This window comes from Macrotis lagotis, chromosome 1 (assembly GCF_037893015.1).
Source record: "Macrotis lagotis isolate mMagLag1 chromosome 1, bilby.v1.9.chrom.fasta, whole genome shotgun sequence".
In the NCBI taxonomy this organism is placed as follows: Eukaryota; Metazoa; Chordata; class Mammalia; order Peramelemorphia; family Peramelidae; genus Macrotis; species Macrotis lagotis.
The window spans coordinates 291495409-291523355 of record NC_133658.1 but is presented as its reverse complement, the minus strand read 5'-3'; the positions used below and the strand labels follow the sequence as shown (position 1 = coordinate 291523355).

Sequence of the window (27947 nt, the reverse complement as noted above, 5' to 3'; positions counted from 1 at the left end):
GGAATTCATCATATTGGCAATAGGGAGCCAAGGAAAGACAGTTACATAATATGATAATTGTAAAGAGTATCTGATACAAAGTAAGTACTATATAAACATTGTTGTTGTTGCTGCTATTGTTATGTGTGTTTTGGGAAGATGATTTTGGCAGCTGCAGGGTAAATGAGCCACAGACAGAGAGACCAGAATCTGGGAATTCAGGTAGGAGGTGCTTGCAATAATCTAGAAGAGAAGTAAGGGCCTGAACTAGAGAGGCTGTGTGAGTGGAAGAGATGAATAGAGGGATGTCGTAGAGGCAGACTGGACAAGATGAGGCAACTGATTGGATATAGTGGTGGAAGTACTCCAAGTGTGGGAGGAAGAGAAATTGTCTGAGGTAGGATGGACTTGAGATGTCTATGGGACATCCTAGTGAGAATGTCCAGTTGACATAAAACTGTATAGGTTTAGGAGAAAGATGAGAGTCAGATTTAAGGAAGGGTCATCTGCATAGAGATAGGAGGACAGAGAAAAGAAGATCCAGATCAGAGCTTTGTCAAATACTTAACTAGTGTGATATGTATGATGAGCCCAAAAAGGAAAATTAAGGAGCACTCAGATAAGGTGGATAAAAACCAATGGAGAGGGCAATGATCTGAATATCCAGGAAAGAGTAACTGAAAAATGTTGCAGAAAGGTCAAGAACAATGAAAGAAAAGACTACTAAATTTCACAATGAAGAGATCATTGAGGGAACACTGATGGAGGAAGACATTTCAGTTGCTTGGTGATATCAGAAGGCAGATTGCAAGAGACTGAGAAATGCCTTGGTAAGAGAGAGGAAAGGTAGGCAGGCAGAGTCTAAGTGACTTTTTCTAGGAATATGACCGCAAAAAGAGGTGAGATATATTAGTTCAGGAATGCTGCAAGGGTCATATGGAGATTTATTTAAAACATGAACAGAGCTGGACATATCAAGAGGCAGCTAGCAGGAATCAGTAGATAGGAAGAAGTACAAGATTAAAGAGAATAGATGGTTGAGGGGGCAAGATACCTGTTGAAATGAACTGGAAGAGATGGGACCAAAAGCACAAGAAGAAGGGTTTGGTCATCTCCTTTTCAGCAACTGGAACAAAGGAGTAAAAGACTGGGAATGATACTGAGGTAGAATGAAGTGTAGGATATGGTAGAGGAGGGAAATATATATATATATATATATATATGCATATATATATACATATATATATATATATAATATGTAAAAATCCTACTTCCTGAAAGATGGGAACCTGAAGCCTCTGTTAGCCTTCCCTCTGGACCTCAGCTTTTCCATTTGAGAAGTAGTGCTCATTTGATGTAGAAGGGAGATGGATTGGAGTTTAAGGAGGGAAGGGTTGAAATTTAAATCCAACACCAGCTGGCTCACTTGTTAGAGCCTTCCTCCCCAAGCACTCTCAGCATGATGAGGACATTGCTCTGGGCCCAAGAGATGACTCAGACCTCACTTAGTTGTCAAGAGTCTGCTGCTGGAAGAAGTTTCTATTGCTTGGGATAGAGCAGGGATAGTGATGACCGAAGCTAATCTCCAGGAAGTCATTGTCAACCTGCCCCCCACCATTGGTTCTGAAATTGATTCTGTATATTAGCCAGGACTGCCAAGTAGGACCCAGGTATTAGATCAGGATTAGTCCAGTCAACCAGAGTTAGGGGAGAGGCCAGACACCTGGAGGGGAACTAGGAGGAGTCAGAGGGGGAAAACTAGAAGCTCACAGGGAACTCTGGATCCAAGCAACAGAGAAGAGAACAAGGAAAAGGGAAAACATTAATGATTTTTATTCCAAACCATGCTCTGTTGAGCTAACAAAAAAAAAAAAAGAAAGAGAGAGAGATCAAAGGGGAAAATTTGCAAGTTAGATTTACTCTCGATTCAATTAAACTATGGAAAGCTGCAGCAAAATAGTATTAAGGGTTTAACTTAAAGCCACAAACCCAAAATTCTGGTGACTCTGAAGGTCTATCTTGCCTTCAGTTCACTTGCCTTTCCTTCTCAGAGGTTTCAGGACAATCAGAGGCAAAAAGGAGTTGGTTTTACCAGGGTAGCCTGGAGCTAATTCAGTTTGCCTTGCAAGTTGTCTCCAACTAGATCTTGGAATATAGTGGGGAAGCCATGCTTCCTCTGAATTCAGCAGTATGTCCCCAAATGGTCTTGATGTTCCATAGAAGTGCCAAGGACACTCCTTCCCCCCCCACCCCCACCCCACCCCCGCCCCTGGAAAGCAGGTTTATCACTACTTTTTCCAAAGAAGAGAAAAAGGAGATGCCTATTTCCACAATTATACCAACACCCAATTCCAAGATTTGGGTTCAAGATAATACACAATTTGGTCTGTTCTCACTGTGACAGGGCTCTAGATTGTGTACATTGTCAGTGTGATAAATTCCAGTCCTGAAGTTGGCATTTACTTGATACATAACTCCCCTCAAGATCAAATTTCAATGTTCCTGAATTTCCCCTTTTGCAGGATTATATGTAGGAATCCTGTACAGATAAATTCCAAGAAAGAATTATTGGGCACACAAAATTCAGAAAGAGACTTGATTGGAGAAAAGTTAAAAAAATCATGGTTCATGAATGTAATGGAATATTGTTGTTATGCCATAAAAAAATGAAAAATTCAGAGAAACATGGCAAGACTAATATCAACTGATGCCAAATGAAATAAGAACCAGAAAAGTAACCTAAACAATGACCACAAGAATAGAAATGAAAATGACAATAACCACAAAACTCTCAAAATGAGCAATATATAATCATCACCTAGTTTAGCAGTGAAGAAAATGAAACATTACATAAATTACATTCTCCATTGATGTCTTGGTTAGTTTTGCTAAACTTTCTTCACTGCCTCCCCCCTACCCCAGCCTTTTCATTTTATTCTTTGTCATAATGGATGAGGTCTCTAGTATAGCGAGGAGGAGAGATATGTCTGGAAAGGAAGATGAGATAAAAATGAAAGGTATTAATACAAATTTTTAAATATAATGAAAAAAAGACCATTGCCCCCCACTCCTTTACCAATGTACTTGGCTAAGTGAACTTCCTGGAAGTACCAGGGCATCTTATATCATCATTGGTGATATAAGAACCAATTGAATCCTATGTAGAGTTTATCTTTGCTTTTTGACTTTCTCTGAGCCCTAGACTCATATCTTGGGTTCCAGCCCTGTGATGGCTTGGTCCCCTTGGCTTTAATCTGGATGCTGGCCCTGAGATCAAAAGATGTGAGGATCATAGCTCTAGAGATTAGAAGCTATTCAATCCAATCCTCTCATTTTACAGATGAGGAAACTGAGAGCAAGAGAGCCTAAGTGACATATCCAAATGCAAATGATAACTGGTAGGGTAAAAATCTGACCAAGTCTTGACCCTTGAAGTTTTGACCCTGCACCTCAATGAAGGAGCCATCAATATAATTTCTTCCATTTCCCAGCCTTCCCTCTTCTGGGCTTCACCCTTTGTGTTGAAGTTCACCCTCACTGAGCCTGGTCACCAGTAGGCAGGAGTATCCTGCTTTAGACAGATTAGCTCTAGGAAATTACATCATTCCAATAAATTTTATGTTTACTGATTGATTTTTATTGAATTTTTTCTCCCTTAAAATGTACTGTGTGAGGAGGGATATGGGGAAGGGGATTTTAAACTGAGATGGCTAATCCTAGCTCTGTTACTCAACCATGTGACTTTGGATAGGGTTTCTCTGGGCCTTGATTTCTTCATCTGTAAAATGGAAATATTGAATGAAGTGACAAGGAATACTTGTGTTCAAATTCTGTCTTGAACACTCACCATCTGTGTGATCCTGGGTAACCCTTCTGTCATTCTCAGTTTCTTAATCTATAAAATGAAGATAATTATAACACCTACTTCCTGGAATTTGTGGTAAAGATTCAATGAAATAATACATGTGGAGTATTTTGAAAGCCTTAAAGCTTCTACATATACATATTTGTGTCTAATGGTAGCATCTGGAGGGTGGAGTGGGAATGAAGGGAAAATATTAAAAGTGCATTGTAGAGAATAAAGGAAAATTTAGAAGTAAGCATAGAAAGTGGAGTAGCTTTGTAAATAATGTATAGTACTTATTATATAGTTTTTCAAAAAAGTAAACAAAAGGAAATGTAAATTCATGATTTTATGGTTCATCCTCTTTTCATGTTATACTGTGTACATGAAAATGTTCTTTTTTTGTCCTTATGTGTTTAAATTCAAAATGAATTTTAAAAAAAGAAAGTCTAAAAGCACTATATAAACTCTAGCTTTTGTTGTTGTTATTCTATGACAGTTATTCTTATTAGTATCCATTCCTCTTTGACTTTCCATTCCCAAAAAGGGTTGGGATGAGACTAATCAGGAAAGATCTTCAGAGGAGGTCAGAGGAGTTGGACCCAGAAAAATGGAGGGATTCATCATGGCAGAAAATTCACTGGGTTTGGGAGAAAGGGATCAGGGCTTAAATCCTAGGCAATTTCTTTAACCTTATTGGGTCTCAGTCTCTTCATCTATAAATGAGACATTTGGACCAGTAGAACTCTAACTTTATGATCCCATGATATAAAGTGTTAGACTTGGATCAGGAAGACTTTATGGCAAATTCACTTCTTAAAAGGACTTTCCCTAGTAAATTAATATTAATGGTTCATATTTATATAGCTCTTTAAAGTTAGCAAAGCATTTCTCTAACAACTCATGTTAGGAATATATTTTATGGAGCAGCTAGGTGGTACAGTGGATAGAATATAGGTCCTGGTGTGAGTAGGGCTTGAGTTCAAATACTTACTAGCTGTGTGACTCTAGACAAGTCACTTAATCTCAATTGCCTCTAAAAACAAAAAAAAATTCATTCAACTTTTCAGGAATGTGAATGGCCTATCAAGCAAGGCAGTCCTGCCCACTTTCACAACCTTTTTCCCAAAGGCCTAGTGGTAAGAGTGGAAGAGACATAGGAGAAATTCTAGGCTGACTATTACTTTTTAAAGATTAAATAACTGAAACCAAAAGAGGTAAAAATGACTTGTCCAAATTCATCCAGTTAATGAGTAGTAGAAAATATTCAAATTCAGGTCTCCTAACACCAAGTTCATTATCAGAGTACAATCATTGCTTGCCCTACCCCCATCCACATAGTCAAGATTTTTTTTTAAGTCTGAAACAGAAGCAGCAGCACCTTGCATCCCAATCACTTTCCTCCTTCATGGAGGCTTGAGAACAGATTTTTTAAAAGAACGTTTTAAATAAACAGAAAAAAATAAAAATAACACTATCTGTTTTAGAACCTGAACACTGAATTGTAGCCCCAGGCTTATTCAACCAGCTGATTCATAGAATTAGAAGGAATCTTGGAGATCATCCCACCAACTTCTTCATTCAGAGGAAGAAAATGAGGCCTAGAGCTGCCCCATGTTAGTGAAAGATCTGAGATTCAAACCCAGATCTCATGATTCCTAGCCCTCTACTGTTTTCCCATGACATCACATTGTTATGCCCTTTCTGATAAGAGGCACTTAGAAGGTTTGAGAGTGGGTTTGACAGATTCTTCCTACAAAGAAAGAGAGAGAGAGAGAGAGAGAGAGAGAGAGTGAGAGAGAGAGAGAGAAATATCTAGAAATGATCTAGACCAAGCCACACATTGGTTACATATCTCTCCAGCCTACCCCATTGCCCAGCGTCTTGAAACCTCAAGAATTATAGGATCAGAGAATTTCATGCTGAAAAATCCCAAAACAGCAGTTACACTCTATTTTTCCACCTCTACCTCTCTAAGGCTACAGTTCTCCTCCTCCTTCACTGTGTTTGGACCATCAGTGTTCTTTGTCCAGTTAATTTTCACTAGATCTAGGACCTAGAGTTGTCTGACAGCAGATGTTTGGGGCTGAGGTGCAATGCTGGGTAGTAGAAGACATCATCATCCATAACAAAGGGTCATTGCCCATGGGTCTGGTGACTTATCCATCAGAAAGGGCTTCATGAACTGAAGAAGGCATCTTACTCTGAGAACAGGGTGAGGCACATGCAAAAATCATGTAATGAAATGGAAAGATTCCAGTACTTGGATTAGGAGTCAGTTTTAGTTTGAATCTTGCCCCTGCAATCTGTAGCCATGTGACTTTAAGTAAGTCATTTCCTTCTCTGGGCTTTAATATGCCCATATGTCAGATAGAGAAAATAGTAACTTTCCTGCCTGCCTTAAGAATTCTAGTGAAGAGGCAGTCAGGTGGCACAGTGGATAGAGCACTGATCCTGGAGTCAGGAGTACCTGAGTTCAAATCTGAACCTCAGACACTAACTGCCTAGCTGTGTGACCTTGGGCAAGCCACTTAACCCCACTGCCTTGCAAAAACCTAAAAATAAAAAAAATAAAAAATAAGAATTCTAGTGAGGAAGCAACCCAAATAATATATAAATTTATATATAAAATATCTTTAAAATAATACTAGTTGACTGACATTTATGTAGCTTTCAAGTCTGTAGTACTTTATTTACATTATTTCATTTCAACCCCATAACAATCCTCTGAAGTTAGGAATCCAAGTATTATCCCCATTTTGCAGATGAGATAACTGATACTGAGAGAGGTTAAGTAACTTGTCTGTGGTCCCACAATTAGTAGCCTGTCAATCTCTGTCTCTCCATCATCTAAGTGGTGAAAAAACAACTGCTTGGTGCATTGTTATTTGTGGATGGACTAACCAGGCCCAAGAATAAGCATTGCATTGTTAGCTACATCCAGAGGGTAACAGACAACTGAGCAAAACGTTATCATTCTCATTTTTTCTCCCTCTAAGACTGGCCTACTATGGAATAGTAGAATGGTGTGCTTGCAAGAGGGCCATAAAAAGGTCTGGGTCTCATGGTACAATCTATCCTCTCTTGAGATTGCCATCCTTTCAAGTCAAGTGTCTCAGTTAAAGCCTTACCTCTTTGTGGTCCCTATTCTCTTAGAAGGGAATATTCCAATAATATATTACAACCACTATTCCAGAGTCCTGGAATGGGAGGCAGAAGGTCTGAGTTATAGACTGATTAGCCATATGAACTTTTGCAAGGTACATACCTAATCTGCTCTCCCTAAGGTCACCAAGAACCTTAAATTATGTTTTCTTCTTTTTTTTTTAAATATAAATGCTTCAATACTCAAAAGAAAAAAGAGAGAGGATTATATATTTGTGGGTGTGGCTGAATGAAATCTAGGAATTTCTAATCTAGTTCAATTATCTCCTAGTTGCCAAATTCATGAGTCTTTTCATTTTCATCCTCCTTGATAACTCCTGAAACATTTGTTGTTGTCAACCAATCCTTGAAAGTCTTCCTGTGATACTATACTGTCCTGTGTTTTTCTCTTACTACTCCACATATTTTCTTCACTGGATTCTCTTTCTGTGCCTGCTTCTTAAATATCAATGTTTCTTAAGGCTTAGTCCTTGGTCCTCTGCTCATCTGTATTTTCTCCTTACAGAGTTCTCATCTAGTCTAACTTTATTAGGTTTCATCTCTATGCAAATCTCTCCTAAATTTGTATCTCCAGCCTTAGCCTCACTCCAGAGCCTATTTGTCCCTTTCAGATGAATATCCCTTCCTCACCGCATACTTAGTCTGCCTAAAATGAAACTCATTCCCTTACTGCCCCCCCCAAAGGCTCCTCATTTCAAGCAATGGTACTATCTCAATCACCAAAGGATAAACCCTACAGTTATACTTAATTACCAAGGTCAACTGACCTTCCAATTCTTTCCATCTCTTATCTCCAGGCCATTTCCATAACCAGCCATCATGGTAATTTCCCTTTCACCAGAGCTTGGGACTGCTGCTGGAACACTGGGCTCTGAGAAGTAGCTTTTCCTGCCATGTTTCCCAGAGCCAGGCCATCTTTACACCATGCCCAAGTATATTCCCCCTTGACATTTCTCCGTTATATTCCCTTCTAAGGGAACAGGGACCACACAAAGAGGTAAGGCTTTAACCGAGACACTTGACTTGAAAGGATGGCAATCTCAAGAGAGGATAGATTGTACCATGAGACCCAGACCTTTTTATAGCCCTCTTGCAAGCACACCATTCTACTATTCCATAGTAGGCCAATCTTAGATGGAGACTTAAAATGAGAATGATAACATTTTGCTCAGTTGTCTCAGTTACCCTCTGGATGTAGCTAACAAATGCAATTCCTCTTCTTGGGCCTGGTTAGTCCATCCACAAATAACAATCCACCAAGCAGTTATTTTTTCACCACTTAGATGATGGAGAGACAGAGATTGACAGGCTACTAATTGTGGGACCACAGACAAGTTACTTAACCTCTCTGAGTATCATTGGATTATAAACCTCTAGAGAGGAAGGGTTCTCTTCTTTGAGTAAATAGATGCAATGCTGAGTAGTAGAAACTAATATCATTCATAGTAAAGGGCCATTGCCTATGGGTCTGCTGACCTATCCATCAGAAAGGGCTTTATGAACTGAAGAAGACATCTTGCTTTGAGAACAGGAGGAAGGTCTACCTACCTACCCATGCACACTTTTCCACAGGCTGTCCTCCACCTATGGAATTATCTCTATATCTTAGACTCCCCAAATTCCTTTAAAGGGCACTGCAACTGATACCTCTTACAAGGGATCTTTGATGATTTCCCTGAATCTACTAATATCTCCCCACTCCCATACTTTATATAGATTTTACATATATTTAAATGTATACATATTTTTTATCTCAGTAAGGTATAAAGACCTTTTAATTTTTGTCTTTGAACATTTTGCTCAGTTTTGTCTTTGAACTCTTAACATTGTGTCTGGTCCCTAGTAGTTAATATTAACTGATCATTAATAGCTATAAAAGCTTTCTTTTAGAGCAGCTAGGTGGTGCAGTGGATAGAGAGCCAAGTCTGGAATCAGGAAAAATTCATCTTCCTGAGTTCAACTCATACCTCAAACACTTACTAGCTGTGTAAACCTGGGTAAGTCACTTAACTCTATTTATCTCAGTTCCTTATCTGTTAAAAAAAAAAACTGGAGAAGGAAATGGCAAACCACAGCAGTATTTTTGCCAAGAAAATCCCAAATAGAGTCACAAAGAGTCAGACACAACTAAATAACAATAACACACTGTCTTTTCCTGCTTCATTCTCTTATGCTTTCCTGAGACCACCACCAAATTAATCTTCCTAAGGTACTGTAGGAATCATGTTACCCTCTACACAACCTCCAATGGCTTCCAATTGCTGTCAAGGAAACTCCAGACTCTTTGATACTCAAGGCCTTCCACCATCTCTACAATCTTTTCTCCCACTAGCCCTTTCTCCACCCCCCCATTATTTCCATACAGTTCCCCCTTCCTGGAATGCCTCCCCCACTCTTCACTACCTCACTGAATCATCCCCATCCTTCAAATCCCAGCTCTGTCTTACCTCCTCTGAGAAGCCTGATCACCCAGATTTTTGACTGCTCCTTTGAGCTGCTACAATATCTATGATCTAAACTTCTCATGGAACAACACATAGACCAAACATCTAAGGGTAAGCAACAATAATATTAATACCTAATAGTTACATAGCACTTTAAAGGTTTTCAAAATTATGTATACATATACATACACACACACAGATATCATCCTGATATCTGACCACTAGACCCAAATGACTTTGGAGGAGAGAGTAAGGTTGGTGACTTAACACAGCCCCCCCCCACTCAAATTCATGTGATTGTCATGGTATCACCTCCCTGATAACATGGTCTTCTTGGAGAATGAAGGACAAATACTAAAGTTTATGTATATATATATATATATATATATATATATATATATACATATATATATATATATATATACACATATATTTATTTGCCTAAGGTATTAAGTGTCACTAGCAGAATTCTCATATCTTTTGAGGGTCTAGGTCAATTGGCCTCAACCTATTGACATTGATCTGTTTTTCTAAAGGTTTCTATAATCATTTCTATGAACATTACACAACTGAGTCATAATAGTCTGTATGATAACTTGGCTTTAATTATTTTGCTCTCAAATTTGGAAATATTCATTCTATTTTGATTGCCACCTCTAATATTTTTAAAATGTGCTTGTTTTGTCACTCCTAAGTAGAAAATAAGCTTCTTGAAGGTAATGTCCTTGTCTCACCTATTTTTGTATCCTTCATAGCTCTGTCATGCTGATCCAGATTCTTAGTTGACTTTTCATGTGGTTTATTCTTATCTTACACACTACACTTTTAAAAAATAATCCATTTCATCACTCACATTTACATAGTAATTCAAGGTTTAAGAGATTCCTTCTTGGTCACCACCCCTTAAGTATGTCCCTTACCTTCCAGATCTAGGGCAGAGCCTTATATCCAGTAAATTGCATATCCTTGTTAAAAAAAAAAAAACAAACTCCTTAGCCTGACTTTTAAGATCTAAGATAGCTGGCCCCTTTCCAGCGACATTTCAGTCTCTTTGCCTTCATGTACTCTACAGTAGTCAAACTGGACAATGAACAACATATTCCCAGATTTCATCTAGCATTCTCCTTTGTTTCTTCATGGAGCACATCCTTGTTAGTGGTTATCACTTCATCACCTGAGCTTTTTGAAACCCTTCTCTTCCTTCAAGGTCTAGCTCTAGCACCACCAACTCTGAGTTCTCCAATCCCCCTAACTAAAAGTGGTTTATCACAGTTATTTTTTTCATAGCACTTGGTCAGGGGCATCTTCACCATTTTTATATTTGTGTACAAGTCTTCCCACCTTTCCCAAACCCATCAGCCCCACACACTAGATTGTGATCTTGAGACAGGGATTATTGTTTTTTCATCTTTGTCTCCCTATCCACAATCATAAAGCTTTGCACATAGTAGGGGCTTAATACATGTTTACTGTATTGAATTGATGATTTTTAAGGGAGTGAACATAGGATAGCTCTGAGAGAGAAAGGGGTTTTTTGTTTGTTTGTTTTTTGCGGGGGGGAGATAGGAACAATATGTCCATCTATTGTTCTTTGACCTGCCCCCCTACCTTCCCAAGGCCTCCTGCTGCCTGGGTTCCTGGAGGTTGCAGGCCTATCCCAGATGTGGGGAGCCCCTGGCTGGCTGAGCAGCATGGACTCTTGCCCTGGAGCTGCTGGGAAAGCATGGAGACAGAGGCGGTGTTCTGTTCCTGCTGAGCTTTTCCATGAAGCCTTCTGAAAGGATGCTGGCTCCCTTCCAGGCCTTAGAAATGGAAATGTACCCGTCTCTGTGAAAAGGGACTTGCTCTTTATCCCTGGACCCCTTTGCTTCTCTGATCCCAGGCAGGACCCCTCTCCTCCCCCCCCCCCTTTAGGGTTCCCAGTGGGTGAGGGGAGAGGGAAAGAGAGGTCACTACGAGTCCATCTTGAATTGGAGGTGCCTGTCCAAGTAGCGACTGAGAAAGGGAGTGGAATTGTCTTAGTCCCACCTATTCATTGTTGGGATCCCACCTCTCCCTGGCATTCCCCTTGGTCACCCTACATTAACATCTAGGTGACTTCCCAACTGAGCATAGGCTGGTTCCTTCTGGAGGAAGCTGGAGGTAGATAACAGAAGAGCAAGCATCTGGAGTCAGAGAATCAAGTTGAGATACTGGCTCTGTTACTTGCTGCCTATGTGACCTTAGGCAAGTTACTTCTATGTGGGTTTCACCTTCCCCCTATGTAAATAAGGTTCAATTAGATGGTTACTAAGCTTTCTTTGAGTTCTAAAATTCTAGGATTCTATGACTATTCCTATTAGCAGAGAAGGAATATCTAGGGAGAGCCAGGATGCAGAGGTTGGGATGCCTGGAATATTCTGCTCACATTCTCTCTGAGAATGGAGTAGCTCAATGAACCAAGGGCTCCAAGCTCAGGAGAAGTTTGACTTGGTGTCAGACCCAGTAAGACAGTCTTGGAGAGATGGGGTGGGGAGAAGGGACCAGAAAAAAAAAGGGACAAAGATTATTTCTGGTTTGTGTACACCCGGTGGTGAAAAGAATTACTCACTGAGGGAATAGGGCAGGACAGTATTCTGCCTGGAGGAAAATTCCTGAGGGAAATGGGTTTGGGCATCAAAGTTGGGAATTATGAAAGGTCAAGGGAAAGAATTGAACCAGGGTCCTAGAAACTGGAAACCTGACTGCCCAGGACAGTGAAAATGATTTTTTAGGATCCAAGAGTGAGTCCTGACCACAGGAGATACCATTCATCTGAAACTAAGGCTCCTATTGAACTTATCTATGGGGTAGACTTTGGAGCTGGACTTGCCAGGCAGGTTCAGTCTCTGCCTAGAAACAACCCTGGGTCTTGACAGCATTCTCTGGTAAGGCCCTATGCCAAAACACTCAATTCTCCTTCACCCTAATACCCTTGATAGCTCCCCTATCAGAAGGGGCAGATCAGGGGCCAGTTTCCCAAAAGAATGGAAGTTAACAGGGAAAGAGAAATAGTTTTGGAGACAAAAGACAAGAATACAAATTTTAGCTCTGCCTTCTATTCTCCACATGACCTTGGGAAAGTCATTTAGCCTCTTGGTGTTTTTGTTTTTCTGTCATGTCTTACCCTTTTGTGACTTCATCTGGGGTTTTCTTGGAAAAGAGACTGAAGTAGTTTGCCATTTCCTACTCCAGCTCATTTGACTGATGAGGAAACTAAGGCAAATGGGGTTAAGTGACTTGCCCAAGGTCACACAGCCAGTAAGTGTAAGGGCCTGGCTTTGGATTTAGGAAGATAAGCTCCACCTAGCTGTTCTAAAAGCCAGTTAAGGCTATTCTTTATATGAAAAATGAGGGGAGTGGACTCGATTTTCCTCTAAGTGTCCTCCCAGGCCCAAATCTAGGATCCTGCCATGTCTGGGCCATAGTTACCTTGTGAAACTCTTTACTCATATAGCCCCCATCACCTTCAAAATCTAAGACCAGTGCCTAGCCACAGTGTCTGACATTTATGTTTATTTAATTGAATTGAATCTGGGTGGTAAGAGTTTTGGGGGTTGGACTCCAAAGACCTGGGTTCCAATTCAAGTCTATTTACCTTTCCTGTGACCTTGAGCAAATCATTTCTGTCTCTTGGCTTCATTTTCTTCCCCTGTACATATAAGGGGATTGGACTGGATGATCTCCCAGGTTCCCTCCATTTCTAGCTAACATTCTGTGTGATATGTGAGTTTGAGAGGTGGGGTGGTGGTGAAGAGGACTGGGAGAGTTGATTTCCAATTCCTAACTCTGCCATGCAGCCCTCTCTCTCTGTGCCAGAAGCAAAAAAACCACACGGCTAACCCTAGGCTCCCTTACTCAGGAAACTCCATTATTCACCCAGTGGGTGAAGTGCTTTGAGATCTTGGGGAAAGATAACGTTGGAACTCTGGGCTTGTCTCCAGCGAGCTGGAGGAGGGAGGGCTGAGTGGTGAGGAGCCAGCAAGGCTCTCTGCACCTCCTCCAATGAGTTTCAGAGCTCCATCGAGACTCAATGTCCAGGGGGGGGGGGGGGGGGGTCTTTGCTGACTGCAATGTGCCAGCCTGGCAGATTTTTGTTTTTTGAAGGAAGGAAGGAAGGAAGGAAGGAAGGAAGGAAGGAAGGAAGGAAGGAAGGGAGGAAGGAAGGGAGGGAGGGAGGGAGAGATGAAGGGAGGAAGGGAGAGATGAAGGGAGGGATGAAGGGAGGGAGGGAAGGAAGGAAGGGAGGGAAGGAGGGAGGAAGGAAGGGGGCCAGGGGTGGGGGGGAAGGAGGAAGAAAGTCATGCATTCCTTCTCCCCGCCCCCACTACCCCCCAAAAGGGGGAAAAAGCCAGGGCAGGTAGAAGAGAGGATGCTGAAGGTAAATTCACGATCCACACCAAATCTCTTGAACAGCCCCAGTGCCCAGCTGACTGGGGCTGGTATTATCGCCTGCAGCAGCGAGAAAGCAGAAGGAGGGAGGGAGGAGGGAAGAAGCCGAGGGGGAAGAGGGAGGGGAAAGGAAGGCTGACACTTGGGAGGGGGGAGAGAGAGGAAAAGTTTCCGATCCATTAGTAAGAAGCAGCGAAGTTTTAACCCAGCTCCAAGAGAGACGGAGGCAGAAAGCAAACCCAGGGCAACACTGCCCTCATGTGGCCTCGCTTGGACATTGCAACCTGGCTCTGCAGTGACAGTGGCATACAGGTGTGTTGGCGGACGGGGGCGGTGAGGCAGAGGTGACGGACTGGGGAGATGCTGGGATATACTGGGAATAGAAAACTGCCCTTAGATGGAACGAGGGAGCGCTCTCTCGCTCGCTCTCTCTCTCTCTCTCTCTCTCGACTTGTTTTGTGGATGATGGTTGATGAGAATGACAAAAGATTTTTCTCTACCCTGTTTTGGGGAAGAGATGCCGGCTTGAAGTGGGGGTGAGAGTTGGAGTGAGGGGAGAGGGAGGTGGAGTCTTCGTGAATCAGGACAGGAAGTGAGTTAAATCTCAAGCTCATCCAAACAAGCCAGGCTAAGATATTAGAGCTTAGGCTGCTGACTGAAGAGAGAAGAGTATAGATAAGGGGAGGAAGAGAGGAATGGAGAAGGTTTGCTGCAGAAGGAGAGAGGGAGGGAGAAAACTCGACAACCTTGCCCTTGCTATTTAGTATGTTCAGTCTATTGCCATTAGAAGTAAAATTTATAACTCCACAAAATTCAGTCCAATCCCCAAGGAGTATTCCGAATGCTAACAGTCCTTAGGTCTCTATCTCATCTCAACAGAGAGGTTACTGCATACATAATTCCTTCCTTCCTGAAAGTATAGGGAGAAATCTTTGGTCTTCAGGATGCCCTTTCACCCTTCCCACTACCTTCTGTCTGCGGCTTAGCTGGTTCCTTACCACCAATTCAATTCACATCAACACAAATTTTTATGGTACTAGTGGAAAGAGCATTAATAATGGAGTTGGAGGAGTTGAGTTCAAATTCCATTTTCAACAAAATGATTTTGGCCAAATCACTTCATTAAGCTTCCTGGGGCTTAGTTTCTTTTGAAAGAGTTGGGTAAGTCCTCTGAGGTCCCTTCTAAGCTCTTTATCCTGGATCTCTATGTCAGTCACCAACAATCCTGGGCTGATACAAAGCAAATGAAACCTTGCCCTCAAGGATTTTAGAATCACCTAAGGATAAGTGCACAAATAAAGATAATACAAATATTGGAGGATACAGGATAAGTGGAAAGGGAATAGGTTAGAGAAGAGTCGTGGCCTCCCTAGGCAAAGTAGTCCTAAACTACTAGTTTAGTTTGGAAGAGCATCAGGAAGTTCCCTCCATCCAAAGTTATATCCAGTGGTCTTGTGTTAAATATTCAGTTATTAGTGAGTCATTTCTTTAGTTTGTGTTTACCTTTCTCTGGGATCCCCTTTAAAAATGGATTCATTACCATCTCACTAACCCCAGGGGTAAAAAGGCTAAAAACACTGAAATGTGAATGAATTTATCCCCACTGTTCTGAAGTTAGAACAGGAAAACTAGATGTCAAGGTGGAAAAGGACAGAAATAAGGAAGAGGGGAAAATATCAGGTGTTTTATTGTTTATTTTTTCCCAACTTGCTTGACCTCTTGGCCATCTTTTGCTGTGAATGAGTGTCATAACTGTATAGCCAGCTACAGTCCAGAGGGCAGGTCCAGATTAATCCAGATACATAAACTTCGAGTAGTCCATACTAACCTGCCCACTCCAGTCTAGACTTAGGTCGTTATCATCCTTTCCCTCCCCTTCCTATCCAGATACAATCTAGGCCAGGGGGAGATACCACCCCCAAATATCTATTCTTCACATATATTACCATTACCCTAGTACTTGATTAATCATTCTTTTTGCCCCAGAATGAAGATATTTAGTCCAAAGCTTTGTGGATCCAAATGGCGCTAGAAGATGAACCTGGGCTTGAAGGACACATAACCTGACAGATGCATGCTCTTGTGCATGGGTATTTGCAATCTAGTGACAGAGGCCTTATATAGCACTCAAGGCTGTTTCACCAGCAAAGAGAAAAGGAAGTGGAGTTCCAGGTCCAATGGTGTCACTTTCTGTATGTGATATCAGATGGAAGTGAGTCTCAGTTTCCACATTTCCAATATGGGGATAAGAATGCTTATGGGGCTAATAAGATTAAGAACTGGAAATGAATTCCCATTCTTTAGTCCAGCCCCCTTCACTTACAGATGAGAAAATAGAAAACCAGAATGGTCAAGTGACTTGCCTAAGGTCATACAAGCAAGCAAGGAGTTCAGTTAGTATTTAGACTCCAAATCCAATGCCCTTTCCACTATTTTATTGTGGGAATAGTGCTTTGTAAACCCTAAAGCATTACAGATATGTGAGCTATAATTCATGTCAGGGTTGGCTTATTAGCCCAGAGTGAGAGTCTGGAGAGATGAATAATTTAAACTCAGAGCTGGAGAGTTCTTCCTCTAGTGGACTTTTGGAGCATATGGCCCTGGGAAAAGTCAAAGGGGAGAAGGCCTTCTGTAGAGCCAAAATATGTCTTCAGAAGACATTTGACTCTTGGCTTCTGGAAAGGCTTCATCATAGCCTAGGAACTATTGGTTGGCTGTGTGTCTGTTTTTGTTTTTTTTTTTACTTATTTTTATTTGGAGGGGAGAGGGAGTGTGTCAAGAGGGAAGCAGCAGAGGGAGTTGCTGAAGTTGTCCCTCTCTTCTGCTCTCCACCCCGTGTGTCCCTGGGATTGCCATGTTGTTCTTCATGTTGCCTTGTTCTTCAGGAGCCACTCTGGCTAGCTGTCTATCTGGGAAGCTCAGAGCTGCCTTGGTTGGTACTTCAGTCCCGTTGTAAGGGAACAAGGGGTGGGAGGAAGTTAGTGCTCTGAAGAGTGATTCTCTCCTTCCTCCCACATCCCACAAAGAGGGAGCTGGCAAAAGTCCAGCTTCAACCTGACCCCAACATTTCATATCAAGCTCATTTCTGGCTGGTGGGTGACTCTTCCCACAAACAAGATGGGCAAAAGAAGGGACTAAGCATCCCCAGAACCATCGATCCAAGGTATTGAACTCTTCCCTATATAATTAAGAGACCCCAAGTCCCCCCTTACCCCTCCCTTCCTTAAGGACAACCCAACCACTATCTCCTGCAGCATCCCCAATCCATAAGCTTTTCCCCCACAGCAGGGTTTGACAAGGATTCTAGAAAGGTTTGTCTCGAGTTTCTGTCTGCTCCTGGTTCTATTGCATCTGGAGGACAGAAAAGGCACCTCAAAGCAAATCTACTCCATGATGTCCACGGATAGGAAATGGATCCTGCCCACCTTGGGCTACAAGTTTAGATGGATCCAGAATAACTTCTTCCTCAGCCAGCATCCTGACTACTGTCTTATTTCTTTAGTCTTTGAATTAAAGTTACTGATTTACCTTTGAGCCCAGTGTGGGCTAAGTGGAGGAAAGAACTGGAAAACTCCTGTTTGTCCTGGCTTCTGGCTAGGCAACAGCAAGTGGGGTACAAAGGTATCCTGCAGGGAAAGAGGAAATCCAGCCTGGGCCAGTGGAAAAGACTCTTTGGGTCTTTAGGGGTGGGAAAGGGGGGAGGGCAAGTCACAGGATTGGGTTTTAACTCTTAATTTTTTTTTTTTAGGTTTTTGCAAGGCAAACAGGGTTAAGTAGCTTGCCAAAGGCCACACAGCTAGGTAATTGTTAAGTGTCTGAGACCGGATTTGAACCCAGGTACTCCTGACTCCAGGGCCGGTGCTTTATCCACTACGCCACCTAGTGGCCCCTTAGAAACAAATTATGTCAAACTGTTGGTAATGGTTTTAACTCTTGCCTCTGCTCAGGAGATCCCCAGTTACCTCTGAAAGGCTGTCTTTCTGGACTACCTGGAATTCTCATCCTAGAGCCCATATTCTTATATTTTGATAACCATTTCAAAAGATTTGATTTTCTTTTATAATTCTAATTATTTTATTTTGTACATTTTAAAAAACTTAAAAAAGTATTCTGTCTCTAGGTTTCACTAGACTGCCCATGGGTCCAGGCCACTGAAAAGATAACTCTAGGGCCAAATGATCTCTAAAGTCCCTTCAGGCTCTGCAAAACAGAATCCTAACTCCCAACTTATCTTTGAGGAAAGGAAATACAAAGGGACAAATGGGCAACTTAGAAAGTTACATGTTAGGGGCAGCTAGGTGGCGAAATGGATAAAGCACTGGCCCTGGAGTCAGGGGGACCTGAGTTCAAATTCGGCCTCAGACACTTAATAATTATCTAGCTGTGTGGCCTTGGGCAATCCACTTAACCCTATTGCCTTGTGGAAAAAAAGTTACATGTTGAATTTATCTTGGAGGGAAAAAGCAAGCTGAATGTAGGAGAGAGAAGTGGTTTCTCTTATTCTTGTTCTATTCTGTATATGAAAATTTTCATTTGCCTGGTAGTTGTTGGGTTCAGAATTAATAAAATAAAAATTATTGGGGTGGGGAGGAAGGCAAAAGAGTTCTGCCATTATTAAGAGGAAGTATTATCAAACTGAATTGTTCTTACTTTTTAAAGTGAGAGGAATGTTTAACTCAACACCATTGAATAGAACTGAAGTCCAACATTGGACTCTCATGACAATCAAGATACCTGGATTCTAATAGAATTTCCATCTCTAACTTCCTCTATGATCTTGGACAAATTACTTCCCTTTTCTGAGCCTTGGTTTCCTGGATTATCAAAGGAGAATGATCCTTGCTTTGGCTGTCTCACAGGGGCATTAGATTGCTCAAAAAGTGAGCATAGTGAATACAGCTCCTCTCAGCAGTTCAGGCAACTAGGACAACCCTAGGAGACCAGCTACAGACAATGCTATCCCCATGCAGAGGAAGACAAACAAAACAAAACAAAACAAAACAAAACAAAACAAAAAAAACTCTACAGAATCAGAATGAAAACTACATTCACTTTTTAAATTTTTCTTATGTATTTCTTTTCTATCTCACAGTTTTCTTTCTTTCCCCTTTAATCCTAACTGAAAATGACTAATCTGTAAACATGTTAAACACAAATGTATACTATAATATTCACCTGTTTGCTGGGGGGGGGGGGTGAGAAGGGAGGATGGAAGGAAATTATGTAAATTAAAAATATTCATTTGTATGTGGATGAATGTTGGAAAACTTTCATAACATGTAATTGGAAAAATAAAATATCAATTAAAAAAAGTGATCATAGAAGAAATGTTTTAAAAATTTTGAAGTGCCTTACAAATCAAGGATTTCAAACAATAGGCCAAGTATGGCCCTAGTCCATTAACTTTTCTCTATTCCCTCACCTGACAAGTTTAGTTCAGTTTTACCTAGCCACTGGTCACATAGGTGGCACAATTTAAGGCCACTACCCAAAGGTGTGCTGGAGACAGCTCAAACCATTTTGTGAGAGTCAATTGTCAAGTTTTTAGTGAGAGCATTTACATACCCTGGAAATCAAAAATGCTACAATTAGGTTTACTTTATTATTTTGTTTATTGTCTAGGCTTAAAGAAAATAACAGAGAAAAAGTTAATTATGTAAATCAAATTTAAAAGTATGTTGTGAACACTATAGACATCTAGAAATCACAATGAATAGAACAATGGGCCTAAGTCAGAACACTTGAGTTGAAATCTGGCCTCAACCCTTACTGTGGGACCCTCAGCAGGTCACTTAAACTTTCTGCCTCAGTTTCCTCAAATGTAAAATAGAGATAATAAAAGCCCCTACTTCCCAGAGTTGTGAGGATTAAATGAAATAATATTTGTCAATCACATAAGTTGCTTAATCAAAATTTACTCCCCCCTTCCCTTTTTGTCTACCCCCCCCAGAGAACTAGTTGTTAAGCTATTGAACACTCCAATGAGCACTGTTTTTGTATATGAAAAAAATAGAATTACTGTAAGAAAGGATGTGATCAGGGAAGCTGGGTGGAGCAGTGCATAGAGCATTCAAATTCAGACACTTAATAATTACCTAGCTGTGTGACCTTGGGCAAGTCATTTAACCCTCACTGCTTTACAAAAAAGAAAAAAAAGAAAGGATGTGATCTGGGGGCAGGTAGCCACTTAGCTAATTAAAGTAGGGAACTGGACTTAAGGAGACTTTCAGCAGTCAGTAGCTCTACTCACCACTCCTGGAACACACGAGGAAGGAGAGCTCTCGTTCACTGGGCAGGCTCCAGTACCAAGGGGTCGGCTTCTTCTGTCATTGTTAGTGACTGAGCTACTGAACAGAGAGGTGTGTTTAGCGGGATCCATGGAGATATCCTGGACTGGCCTAGAGCTGGAGAAGTCAATTTTAACTAGAGGATTGTTGTATAAATTGCTGAAGGTCAAACTCTTCATTGGGGATTCCGAGGTGGGAAGATCTTGGAATGGCCTGCTGCCAGAGAAGTCAATGCCATTAGAGATGTTGCTGTGCAGAGAGCTGAAGCTGGAACCTGTCTCTGAGGGATCATTGGCATGGTCCTGGAATGTCTTGGTGCCAGAGAAGTCAAGGTTGATCAATGAGCTGGTGTGAAGAGAACTACAGGTGGAATTCTTCTTTAGAGTATCAGCAGACAAATCCTGGAATAGCCTGAAACCAGAATAGAATAGATAAATCAACAAAGGGCAGATGTCCTGACCTTAGTCCTGCCTAGGGACTAGAGGTTCAATGATTTGAGAGTTGGGGGGGGGTTGGGGTATCAGTTTTGCTTTTGGATTTGTATTCCTTTTGCTAAGCACATAGTAAGTGTTTAATACAGCTTTCATTCACTGATTTGTCCAGTCCTTTTATTTTGTAGGTATCTCCCAGAATCATCTTGATATAAACGCACGATGGACAAAGGAGTTAGGCTAAAAACATCCTATCCCTCTCACCACTAAATATTTTTATACAGACAAAATCAAGTTAAAATTTAATTCCATTAATATTAATTAAGCACATACTGTGAATGCTAGGTAGGCATTAAAGGAAATACAATGATAAAACATTGACCTTACTTCTATAGGAGGAAGGAAGCACAGGAAACACAAATGACTGAATAAATTACTAAATAGAATAAGCATCTAGTAGAAGAGTCATAAAGTGTTAAAAAGAGTTTGAGACTCAGATAATTCCCTTCTAGTTGTTTTTTGTTGGGGGGGGGACTTTTGGAAGGGTCAGAGATCACACAGTTAAGTATCTGAGGTGGGATTTCAAACTAGCTCTTTCTGAATCCAAGGGCAGTGCCCCTATCAACTGTGTACCAAGAGTGTCAAACACAAGGGCAGTTGGCCCAAGTAACCCTCCCAAGTGCAGCCCAAATCACTTTAAAATATAACTAAGACATTTTAACAAAAGAATAAAAATACCATAGAACAGAGAGGATGTTAATTAGTGGTTTTCTTTTATATGAGGATTTTGGGGTTTTTTGGAAGGAAAAGATACTGGAGTGGTTTGCCATCTCCTTCTCCAGCTTACTTAACAGATGAGGAAACTTAAGGCAAACAGAGTTCAGTGATTTGTCCAGGGTCACACAGTAGCAAGTGTCTGATGTTATATTTGAATTCAGGTCCTCCTGACTCCAGATCCTGTGCTCTATCCACTGTATCAATTAGCTGCTCCAATACGTGGTTTTGAAAGTCAATAGGCAGCCAACAGGAATCCTTATATTCTGTCTAGTTCAATGGCTATATTTACATTTAACTACACTGGACTATACCACAGCAATTTGTGACCTTGAACAAGTTATTTCAATCACTCTGGACCTAAGTATGTTTATCCATAAAATTAGAGGATTTGATTGGATGGTTTTTAGGGTATCTTCCAGTTCTAAATTCAATGATTCAATGAGTTTGGACTTCAGTAAGTGGGAAACTGATGAAGAATTTTGGACATGGGATTAATATGATCAGAATTTTCCATTAAGATTATGTATATTTCAATTTGGGAGGGGGAGAGCAAACAGGTATAATCCCCTGAAATCAGAAAAAAAAAGCCTTTTCCTACTCCCCCCAAGTATTTAGATGCAATCAATTAGGAATTGTGAGAGGATTTTGTTAAATTATTTTACTCTAGTCCTGCATGACTGGGAGGCTGGACCACCTCTACCTATTTCTTAGAGAACTTTAAGTAAAACTTAGCTTATGCTGACCAAATTCAAAGACTGATGCAGCACAATTATACATCTCAAGCCACCAATGTGTCTTATCTGAAAACTGGCCCCATACTGACCGCTCAGTTATTGTTTCCGTGCTCCTTTGAGTACATACAGACCCCTTGAGGGGAGTTGAACTCCTCCTTTTCTATTTCAGGGAATTGTACTTGCTTGCTCTCCCCTTCTGAATTTAGAAAGTTTAAATCCAATTAGAAATCAGATTACCTAATTTTGTATCCAATTTATTTGTTTTCTTTTAGTTAATTGGTCTTAAGTCTATCTCCCTTTGTATTCAGGGTCCACTGCCAAAAATGAGAGGGCCTCCTTCTCAATTTGTTGAGCATTGCCGCTTAATAAATCAGTGTACTCAGAAGCCATTCTATCTTTTACCCACCACAGTATGTTGAATGGATAGCAGGATGGGGGGATTTAAGGTAAGGAGACCATTGATCCAGGTAGGATACTGTAGGGATGAGTTTGAAGGATTGGCAGGACTCAGCTCGTGGTTGAATTTGAAAAGTGAGAAAGAAGATTGGGATTAGAAAAAGATGGGTAAAGACAGAATTTTGAGGGGGATGTGTGGGGAGGATGGTTAGGGTTGGATTATCTCCCTCTCAGAAAAATTAGTGAAGTTAGAGAAGCATAATTAGTGCTGGAAAGTACCTTAAAGATCATCTAATCCAATCCCTTCCTTTTATAGATGAGAAAACTGAAGCCCAGAGAGGAAGTGATTTATCCAAGGCCATACAAGTAGCAATAAAGAGAAAGATTTTAAGTGGCAGAGAAAGAATTTGAACCCAAGTCCTTGCTCCAGGGAGCAAGATAAGGTAAAGCTAGAAGCTTAGGGAGAGTGGACAAAGTCTACAAGAACTGACTGGAGAAATTTGATAAGAAGTCAATAAGAGATGAATTGAAGGACTTCAAGGCAGCAATGAAAGAACAAACAAGGTTATACTTTTTAGTGAACCTGAGTAGTAATTTGTTCTTGTTTGTCTTTTTTTTTTAGGTTTTTTTTTTTTTTGCAAGGCAAATGGGGTTAAGTGGCTTGCCCAAGGCCATACAGCTAGGAAATTATTAAATGTCTGAGATTTGAACCCAGGTACTCCTGACTCCAGGGCCTGTGCTTTATCCACAGCACCACCTAGCCGCCCTGCCTAGTTTGTCTTTTGAAGATCTTGATATCTGGGATATCAGTAATGCCATGATTTGCAAGTGACTTGGATTTTAGGGCAGAAGTGGGAGGCATACATAATCACCAGCCTCACTTTCTCCTCCAGAGCCATTTGAGTCTAGTGACAAAATATGGATCAGGACAATGGGAGTTGGCCCTGGATGTGGTTCGAGAACTCAATTTTTTTGCTCTAAGGTCTTTAAGAGGTCTCAATTTGACAAGAGGCAATGCCCATTCAGTGATTAAAATTAGATTAAGAAAGAGAGAAGGCAAGAATGACCATTTTTACCAAGTCAAAAATAAAAAAAATAAGGAAAGAAAATAAAAGAAACCAAACTGGGAGGATAAGACCCTCAGGGTTTCTCAGAGATCAAGGCTGGTCATTGCACAATAGAGTCTTTTGCATAGTCAAAAATAAATAAAGATCAGTTTGGGAGGGAAAGACTCTTAGGGTTTCTGGTTGGAGACAGAAATAATTGCTATCTACATTCACTCTGAGCCAATGAGGGCCCAAACAAAGACCAAGAGGGGCTTGGTCTGGGATTTATGTATGACAGTCAGTTTAGGGCTGCCTTGAAAGAGGAGAGAAATCACAAAGATATTTATCTTTGGGAATTCAATAAAAATCAACTTAAAAAGCAAAGATAGGAATTTTTGTTAGCAGTCTCTATGTATGAGCCTCAAAACATCTTTTAAAGATAACTAGTAGGAGCTAGGTGTCTGGGTCTGGAGTTAGGAAGACCTGAGTTCAAATTCAACCATGGACATCCTGAGCAAGTCTACGTAGTCATGAAAAGTCAGTGGGAGCTACTTTTCTTTCAACAACCAGCTACCAACAACAGGATTTGACCCAAATAGAAGCCATAAAAATCATAAATCATTATTGTCATTATTAATTGTTGTTGTTATATCTTTACAATAGGGCCATTTCTGGGATGGCTATTGGAAATAGAATCTAGGTCAGAACTGATCTTGTCACCATGTTAAAAGACCCTAGAAATTGGAACTAATCCAAGCTTATAAAAGAGAAAAAAACCTTACATGGGTGTGGTGTCCAATTTCCCAGAAAAAAGGGATTTGTTTCGCCCCAGGTTTGCCTGTTGAGATCCAGTCCTCCGGCCTTTCTCCATCCAACTCCCCAGTTTTCCTGAAATTGGTTCTGAGGATTTAGATGACTCTGAGTCCTTAAGGAGATTCATCTGAACTGGAGAGGAGAAAACAACAATATCTGAATACCTATTATACTAAAGAAAAGTGGAATTCTCAGTTAGGGAGCAAAAAGTAGAGGACCCTAAACATTTACTACCCTAGAAAGCTTAAGAACTACAAGAGAGGTAGTCCTCCTTCACCTATCTATCACTACTATCACACCACTTTCCATCAGCTCACAGAATTCTAAAAAAACAAAATTAGGGTTCAATGATATGAACAGGCAATTCTCAAGAATTTCAAGTGACCAATAGCCATCTGAAAAAATGCTTCAATTCACTAATGGAGAAATGAAAATTAAAACAGTTTTGAGGCTCCATCTCATAGTCACCAAATTGATAAGCATTATAAAAATGGAAAATCACAACTGTTGAAGGGTTTACAAGAAGATAGGCACACTTATATAATAGCTGTGAGTTGGTCCAGTCTCTCTGGAAAACAAGTTGGAATTCTGCAAAATTCAATGATGCTAATATGGGGTTCATATACATAAATGGATTTTTTTTTCAAAAAAGGTAGATTATTTCTCTTAGGTTTTTTGCAAAGCAATGGGGTTAAGTGGCTTGCCCAAGGCCACACAGCTAGGTAATTATTAAGTGTCTGAGGCCAGATTTGAACTCAGGTACTCCTGACTCCAGGGCCGGTGCTCTGTCTACTGCACCACCTAGCTGCCCTGGTAGATTATTTCTCCAAAAAAATATTTATAGCAGCTCTTTTTATTGTAGAACAAGGGAAGAGAAACAAAATGATGCCCATCAAATGGTGAATAGTTAAGCAAACTATAGAATATTAATGCAATGAAATATTATGTCAAAAGAAATTATAAAAGAGCTGAGATTTCAAGCTTGGAAAGACTTGAACGAACTAATGTAGAAAGAAGTGAGCAGAACCAAGATAAAAATATATACAGTAACAACAATGTAAAGGGAAACAACTTGGGAATACTTAAAAACTGATGCAATTACCAACCACAACTCCAGTGGACTAGTGATAAAGCAGAAGAGCAGGATGACACATATTTTTAGACATGACAATTTATGGAACTGTTTTGATTATCTATGTTTACTTGTTTTAAGTTTTTAAAAACAATTGGGGCGAATTTGAAGTAGAAGAAGAGAACCATTATATTGTCAAAAAAAAAGAAGAGAGTCATTGATGTTTTTTAATGCACATAAGAGAATTGAAGGAAAATAAGACAAACAAGACATTTTAGACTAAGATGTTGAGTTTATTGTATACTTTAAAGAAAGCTATATATGAGACTCATATTTTCATATTTCATCTATTAAATGATCTAATAATTATAAAGCACTCAGAACACTGCCTGGTACATAAATCTTTTCTGCTATTATTATCCCCCTTTTCTATTTTATTTGTATATAGGAATATTTTTTAAGGTTTGCTAAAATTCAGAACAAAAAATTTCCATTTGTTTTTTATGTCTAACTTTAATTGCTAGAAAATTCTGTTAACAATCAAAAGAAACCAAATGTATTATGATTATAAAAGTGCCCAATTCTTGGTCCTTGAGAAATAAATGAAGAAATATACTTTCTTCTCATTTTAAATAGGGAAGATATGTTTATTAGTTTTGCTCAGTTGTTTATTCCCACTTTGTTACAAAAGAAAGGAGTAGAAAGGAAAACATCCAAGCTTACTTTGTTATAAAAAATTTTAAAGGCATCAATAACATTTTTTAAAAGAAAATAATGTTCAGGGGGCGGCTAGGTGGCGTAGTGGATAAAGCACCAGCCTTGGAGTCAGGAGTACCTGGGTTCAAATCTGATCTCAGACACTTAATAATTACCTAGCTGTGTGGCCTTGGGCAAGCCACTTAACCCCATTTGCCTTACAAAAAAAAAAAAAATAATGTTCTCTCTATTGAGCAAAACTACCTCCCAATAACTTACAGCACCTGACCCTAGCTCCATCTCCCAGATCCAAACAGAACTCACCTCTAGAACCTGAATGTTTTAGATTAAGAGGCTGAGCTAGGGGTGGAGTTATTTGTTTTAATTCCAGGCTTGAGCAGGGGAGGCATATTCTCTGCATTTACAAGCTGGCTTTTTAAGATTCTGGCAATATTTGTTCCAAAGAGGAGTATCTCTCCTTGCATTTTCAATAGTTGAGAAAGAAAATCCTGACTACTGTGTTACAGCTTCATCTTGCTTGAACTTCATTCCAGTCCCCTAACCTCAGGACCTTAGTTAATTGTTCCTCCTTCATAACCATGTTCATCCCAGGTGCAAAGTCCTCCCACATTCATCCATGCTTCTTTACATTCCCCAACCTGCCAGAAGTTCAGTACAGGGATGTTGGACCTCTAGTCCATCCTAGATAGACCACCAGATTAAAGAAGTGACTGGACCTCTGATTTCAATGATAAATGGAATTCCTGAAAAAAGAAACTTCCTCAGTTGAAATAGTTTGTCATCTTCTTTGAAACTCAGAGCTGCTTATGGGGCTGAAAGATTGTCACCTGCCCAGCAGTATCTATCTAGTATGTGTCCAAAAGAAGTAGAATTTGAACCAAGGTCTCTCCGGCTTGAAGGTCAGTTTTCTTCCACCATATGTGTACAGCCATAACACTTTGTCACAATTGCTAAACTTTCTTGATTCATCTATTGACAAAAGATCTAAACATTTTTGCTTCTTATTCAAAGTCCTCAGTGATTTGGTCAGAGCCTATATTTCTATATGTCTCCACAAATCCTATGTTTGTGCCAAATATGACTATAGTTATCCATAGAGCAGGTGTTAAATTTTTTGTTCTCCCTTCATACAAGAGAAGAAATCAAATTATTATGGTGGCACTAAAAGACAAAATATTGAGATTATACAAATCTATACATATAATTTTATGCATTTTGGAATTCTAAATTTTTTCTATGTCATCTGTGGCTTCTGCATAACTACCCCAAAATTCTCATTTAATTTCTTACGCCAACCTAGGGTATATGACCATGAGTCAATCCTGCAGATCACAATGTGAAAGGAATCATTGTAGTTGCTTTTCTTAGAGCACACATTGCATTTTCCCAGCTCTGTGCCTTGGCTCATGCTTCTACCTCTACTTGGAATGCTACTTTCCTTCCTTCTTGAAATCGAACCCATTCTTCAAGCCCCAAATTCAAATGACACCTCTTCTATGAAAACACCTTTGATCAAATGGTTCAAACTCTTCTTCCTTCCTACCTCCACAGGATATATAACATTTTACTTTGCAAGATAGTCATTGATATATGTCTTTATTTCTGCTAAGATCATAAATTTGGAGTTGGAAAGGGTAATAAAGATCATGGAGTTGAAACCCCCATTTCACAGATGAGGAAACTTAAGCCTAGAGAAGCTGTGACCTGCACAAGGTCAGACTATCTCCAAGGCAGGGACTGTGTCTTATTCCCAATATCTAGCAAAGGACTTTGGACACAGTGGGTGCTTATAAAATAAATGGTTGTAGAATTAATGAGTAGGGTCCATTTCT

The 27947-nt window shown here is 40.2% G+C and overlaps 1 protein-coding gene across 1 annotated transcript in view; it reads right to left on the bottom strand.

The window, feature by feature from the left end:
- Positions 1 to 27947, bottom strand: part of LOC141505268 (uncharacterized) — a 43647-nt gene that overhangs the window by 6071 nt on the left and 9629 nt on the right. The window contains exons 5-7 of the mRNA XM_074210967.1: positions 24296 to 24458; positions 20093 to 20540; positions 17371 to 17468 (exon numbers count right to left, since the gene is read on the bottom strand). Coding sequence (XP_074067068.1) covers positions 17371 to 17468; positions 20093 to 20540; positions 24296 to 24458 — 709 coding nt within the window. The remainder of the gene's footprint in view (positions 1 to 17370; positions 17469 to 20092; positions 20541 to 24295; positions 24459 to 27947) is intronic.